We start from the raw sequence: 6,000 nt of genomic DNA, 5'->3' as shown, positions 1-6,000 counted from the left end.
GGCCTCTTGTTTGCCACAGTCCCCATCACTCCTAAGGTCTCCCTGACGTTGAATCCAAGTGGCAGGTGCTACATATTTGTGCTTGCGCTGCTGTTTTCTCATTATGGAGTTAACGGGAAAGTGAATGTTTCTATCAAAAGTGGGAAACTAGGAGGCTGACCAAGAGTTCCATGTACTTCAAGAAATATGGGAAAGAGCATGTTTCTTTGCGGAAGCGAAGAGCCTCCCTACAAGTTTAATACGCAAAGAATTTCTAAGTAAAAGGAATACAACCTAAATGCCCTGCAAAACAGACCACAGCAGTCCCTGCACTGCCCACCTCCCTCAGTCGTGTCCCTGTTGCATCCCTGAAGGCATCCAAAACAGAGTCTCCTGGACCAGATGTCGCCAGAATGCAAGGGCACTCCCAGCTTCTTCTCCCATGAGGGCTCAGAGCGATCTTTCTTTTGTTCTGTTCTGATGGTTTCCCCAGCAAAGGCAGAGGACTTGGGGGATTCCTAGCACCTCCTGTCACTTGGCGTGGGGTCAGTTTCCTTCTCCCAGAGCTGTGTGGGTGTTTAACCCCCATATGGGTGGTTTTCTTCCCAAGCCGCGAGCACCACCAGTGTTTGACGTACCTGTCAGCCCTCCCCTGGGCAGTTGGGGGGGGGTCCAGTTCCACAGGGGGAGGGGGTCTGAGGCAGCCCTGTGGCCTTCCACGGCTGGGCCAGTGTCCCAGTCATTGGGAGGGCAAGGAAGGTAGGGGTGGGTTGGAACCTGGGAAGGCCATGGTGGATGCTGGCCAGGCCATAGTGGTTGCTCAGACGCAGGGCTCCTCACCCACAGTCAGGAAAGTGACCTGCAGAAAGTTTTAGAGATTGGCGGGGGGGAGAAAGTAATTTGGTTCCCACCAATGGTTGGAGAGCCATATGCCAGTACCTAGGGGTTCCCAGAGCTCAGGTCTGGGCCAGTGGGAGCCATAGGTGACTGAGCCAGGCCTAGAAGGGGTGGGGTGCATGCTGCCTGGAAGAGGAAACTGAGGACACCACGGAAAGTGTGTGATTCCTTATCTAGCCACGTAGCCTCGCCTTCCCATGTCTACCACGGGGGGAAACCGGACCTGCCTCCCAGGGCTGCGGGGAGATAATTAGTCCTTCTAAAGAACATCGTAATCCCCAAATCAAAGGGGGTTCAGAGCTGCAAACTCACTTTACAGCGAGCTCTGTCAGCCACGGCAGCACCCGCTGCAGTGGGTGGGCTCTGATTTGCAGACCCTCCAAGGAGCCAATTCCTCCAGAGCTTGACTGGCCTAATAACTGCTCCACCCACCCACTTGGGGCGCCCAGCTCCTGACCTCCCCTGGGAACCACCTCACCTGCCACATGCTGCCCAGAGGGGTGCTCAGAAGTAGCACTGAGGATGGACAGGGTGGGAATTCCTGATGCCCCCCCCCCCATTTTATAGATGGGGAAGCTGAGACGGAGGAAGTGCCCCGCACCAGTTTACAACTTCCTCATAGGTATGGACCATATATCAGTTTTCCTCCCCACCGGCCCAGCCATTGCGCTCAGTACTGTATGCACTTAAAGAAGGACTGGTCACACAGTACAGGTGAGTGAAGGAGATGTCCCAGAGCTCCCACCCCTTTTCCTGCCCGCTCTTTCCGCCCTCTCCCGGCCACTTGCTGGGGCTTCAGCTCTTTGGCAGGCTGTCGCAAGGGTATCAGAAGAGTAGACAGACACATGCAAAGTGGGGTACCAGGCAGCTGCCCCTTGATGCACACACTTGCGGTTTTCAAAGACCTGGATTCAGGCCTGTCACTCCCCACCCCTGTGACACTGGCCATCTTTCTAACCCTGAGTTTCTCCAGGAATGACCATGCTGGGGATGCACCGAGAGGCCAGGGCCGGGCTTAAAAAGGGGCGACGCGGCCCTCCCCCGGGCCTTGGGGCGAGTCTGGGCGCCGCGGAGGGGCCGGGGGCGGGGCCGGGGGCGGGGCGAGCGGCGGCCCTCGCCTGCCCGGAAGGAGCGGGAGGAGGAGCCGCGCGAGCGAGAGTCTTTCCCACGTGAGAGGCTCGGAGGCCGAATTCTTCGTGTGCGGCGGCCGCGGACCTCCCGGCGTCCGGCGAGACGGAGGGACCAGGTCCGGCGCGCGCGCGCGGGCGGGCGGCGGGGCCGGCGCTCGGCTGCGCCCCGATGCGGCGGCGACCCCGGGGGCTGTGAGCCCGGCGCCCGCCGTCGGAGCCCCCCGCGCCGCCGCGGGCAGCGCCCCTCGGGCACGCGGCATGCGGGCGGCCGACTCCGGCACCTGGGAGCGCGTCCGCCAGCTCGCGGCTCAGGGCGAGCCGGCGCCTTCCTGCGGGGCGGGGGCTGGGCCGGCGCGCCCCCCGCGACCGACAGCCTGCGAGCCGGGTGCGGACGCGGCGGGGCCCGGCGATCGGCCCCGCGCCGGGGCGCCCTCCGTTCGAGCGGATGGCGACTGCAGCCAGCCGGGTAGGTGCGCGCCGGGAGGGGAGGGCGGCGCGGCCGCAGGCCGGGGGAGGGCCGGGGCTGGGCGCGCGGGGGCGCTCCCGGCCGGGATCGGGCCGCCGCTTGTGGCAAAGTTCTCGCCGCGCCCTTGACCCAGAGCACCGGACGGGGTGCAGGGGGAGACGCGCGGGACGCGGAGTTAGTCTTCAGCATGAGGGCAGGGGTTGTGCGGCTCCGCGGCTTTCCGTCGGGAGCCCCCTAGAGAGTTGCAGAGGGAGGTCAAGGCCAAGCCTGAAGGAGCTGTGCGATCCCGCGGCGCTTGGAGACGCAGGTTTGGGCCATTTCCCGCGCCTCATCTGGGAAGCGTGGGAAAGGGGCCAGCCTCGCGCGAAGTTGGGGAGGTCCCCTGTGACCGCACCTGTAACCCACCTGGCAGCCCCATAAAGTGCCGAGGGGAGCGCTGCCTTCCCGCCGCCCCGCGTAGAGGAAAGTGAGGGCTCGCATTTGCTAGGAGCGAAGAGGTTTCTCGTACACTTGAACGACTAAGGCAGAAAGAGAAATCGCCGCGGAGGAGACACACATGCAGTGGTCTGATTGTGCCTCGTTGGCTAATCCGCCCCAAGCGCAGACCAAGCGGAGAGCCCCGTTTGAGTGTTAAAATGTTCCGAGTGGATGCGCCCGTTCCATTCCGTTCCGGTCTCAGCTGGTCCCTCCCCGCTCAAGTTAGGTCATGGAGGGTGGGGCACAGGAACCCCTGGATCCTCAAGATTCCACAGTAGGAAGGTGGAAGGGCTTCCGAGAAGGGTCTGTCATCATCAGTTTCAAGTTTGAATACTTTTTCCAGGAAAAATGGAGGGGGGGGACCCCATGATTATTCATTATTTCTTGAACACCCAATGTGTTCCAGTAATTTACATGCGGTGTCTTAAAATCTTATCACCACCCTGACAGTGAGGCTGTGTTATCTCCAGGAAGATGAGGTCAGAAAAGGCCGGAGTTTAAGGGACTTGCCCAAGCCCCAAAGCCCTGAAGCCACGGTACTGGAATTTCAAAGTTTGTCTGTGGATTGACACCAGAACGCCTCTCCCAGGCAGGAAATCTTACCAACTGGGAAACACCAGGCTTATTTACCTAATAATTATTTCTTTCCTATGAGAAAAAAGCCAACTGCCAGGCTCCCTAATTCCAGACTGCCTGTATTGGTTTCCCCAGGAGATGGAATCCTGAGCGTCAGAGTTCTAGCCACAGGGGCTGGGACCACCAACCAGCTGGCTCTGATTAGCTGAGCTGCCACTGGTGTCCTGGAACAACTGAGGTCTTGGGTCACCAAGGGTCTGGAAGAGGGACCCTGAGGCCTGGAAGGAGCTTGAGTCCCTGGGTGGTTGGCTTAGGGGCTGGGTCTGCTGGAGATAGTCCCACCTCCTCCCCTGTTGCACAGAGCAGTTAGAGACCAAGACAGCTTGGTGTGAAACAGAGCAAAGATGCAAAGAAGAAGCAGATGGGAGGGCTTGGGCGAGTTGCTTGATCTTTTTGAGACCCAGTTCACCCATCTGTAAAGTGGAGATATTAATAATCTCAACTAACATTTTGATCATTCAAAAGCTCATGTCTGGATGAATGGATAAAGAAGATGTGGCACATATATATACAATGCAATATTGCTCAGCCATAAAAAGAAACGAAACTGAGTTATCTGTAGGGAGGTGGATGGCCCTAGAGTCTGTCATACAGAGTGAAGTAAGTCAGGAAGAGAAAAACAAATACCGTATGCGAACACATATATATGGAATCTAAAAAAAAAAAATGGTTATGAAGAACCTAGGGGCAGGACAGGAATAAAGACGCAGACGGAGAGAGTGGACACGGGGAGGGGGAAGGGTAAGCTGGGATGAAGTGAGAGAGTGGCGTGGACATATATACACTACCAAATGTAAAACAGCTGGTGGGAAGCAGCTGCATAGCACAGGGAGATCAGCTCAGTGCTTTGTGACCACCCAGAGGGGTGGGATAGGGAGGGTGGGAGGGAGACACAAGAGGGAGGAGATATGGGGATATATGTATACGTATAGCTGTTTCACTTCGTTATAAAGCAGAAACTAACACAGCAATGTAAAGATATTATACTGCAATAATGATGTTAAAAAAAAAAGCTCATGTCTGCCAAGCACCTTGCCTGGGTCATAGTTGATGCTAATGAACGTGGGTCGGCAGCTTTACCTGTGGGGCACCTGTTAGTGCCCCACTGACTCAGTTTCCCATTAGGATGTGATGCTGTCTGCTCCACCTCCACCCTCCTGAACTGTGTTGAGCTGACATTTGTCTTGTCTTTAAAATACTTCAGTGATCCAAGGCTGACTGTTGGGCCAGTGGAGGCTGTTATTATGTACACAGGTAGAAGAGGGCTGGGTGGAGATAAATAGCTTTACTTTGTGTCCATATAGACTCCACTTGTGTCGTCATAATAACAATATCCTAATGACATGGTGTAGCTGAGAAATGCCTGTCTCTGAGGTCTGGGGTTGGTTCTTACTCCATTGGCCCTCTTGGTGTCCCTTTAGGGCAGAGAGCGGTGGAAATCTCCTTTCCTGATCTACAGATGGCATCACTGGTGTGAAACAGGATCAAGCCAGCAGCAGAACAAGAAAGTTCTGAGTGCTCTCTACCCTACCACCCTTCACCCTCTTTCGGCGTCTGGTTCTTAAAGACCAAACGTAGTTTCTGAGAAGGTCTGTGGCGGCTGGCATTGAGGACAGCGTGTTGTGGACACAGGCGCTCAAAACCACTGGCTGTCGTGAGGGGTTTTCCTCTGGGAGGTCAATGGGAACTCTTCGCGCTTGGAACCGCAAGCTGAAATTATTGCTGAAGTAAACATTTTAGCCAGGCTGTGAGGTGACTCACCCCAGGATCTTAGCATCTTCGTCCCCAGCCTAATGCGATGCTCGGTTTAAGGTAAGAGTGCTCTTTTTGGGTGACAGCGTCTGGAAATCGGCACTTTCAGGGGTTTGGGGAAGGGGAAAGAGAGATGCTTGCTTGGCGGGTTGGAGGCTTGGCACCTTGACATTGCTCGTGGGGGGTGTCCTGATTTCGGCAGGGTGACAGACCCTGTGCCGGTGACAGCTCCAGCCTCCAGGGTGGGGCCCCTTCCAGGGGAGGTTACCATTTGCGCCCGGACTAGGGAACAGAGCGGGAGATGCAGAAATTAGACACAGTGTCTGTCTGCTCCTGGTTCTGCCCCAAATCTGCTTGACCTTGAGAAACTCCGTTAACTCAGTTTCCCTGTTGGCGTGGTGGGAATGCCTCCACTGGAGGAGAGATTCTTCCGGAGCCCCCGCAGAGCGTTCAGGTGATCGCTGAGCCTTCTGAGACTGAGAACGTGAATGACTCCCTCTTTGACCGTCCCTTCATTCAGTTACATTTCTTGAGCATCTACTCCTGCCAGGCACTGTTGTAGCTGCCAGGGATGTAGCAGCAACGAGACAACTGCAGCCCTTGTTTCCATGGAGCTTATATTCTGTGGGAGGAGATTTCCAGTAGGCAAATACACACGGGATA

At 56.5% G+C, this 6,000-nt stretch overlaps 1 protein-coding gene across 1 annotated transcript in view; it reads left to right on the top strand.

Moving 5' to 3' along the window:
- The first annotated feature begins 2,145 nt into the window (after nucleotides 1-2,145).
- The window catches only part of LOC129391885 (kazrin-like), a 35,779-nt gene continuing 31,924 nt past the window's right edge, over nucleotides 2,146-6,000 (top strand). The window contains exon 1 of the mRNA XM_055083042.1: nucleotides 2,146-2,472. Coding sequence (XP_054939017.1) covers nucleotides 2,265-2,472 — 208 coding nt within the window. The 5' untranslated portion in view covers nucleotides 2,146-2,264. The remainder of the gene's footprint in view (nucleotides 2,473-6,000) is intronic.

The sequence above is a fragment of the Physeter macrocephalus genome, unplaced genomic scaffold, assembly GCF_002837175.3.
Source record: "Physeter macrocephalus isolate SW-GA unplaced genomic scaffold, ASM283717v5 random_502, whole genome shotgun sequence".
Lineage (NCBI taxonomy): Eukaryota > Metazoa > Chordata > Mammalia > Artiodactyla > Physeteridae > Physeter > Physeter macrocephalus.
This window is presented reverse-complemented; position numbering and strand designations above follow the sequence as displayed.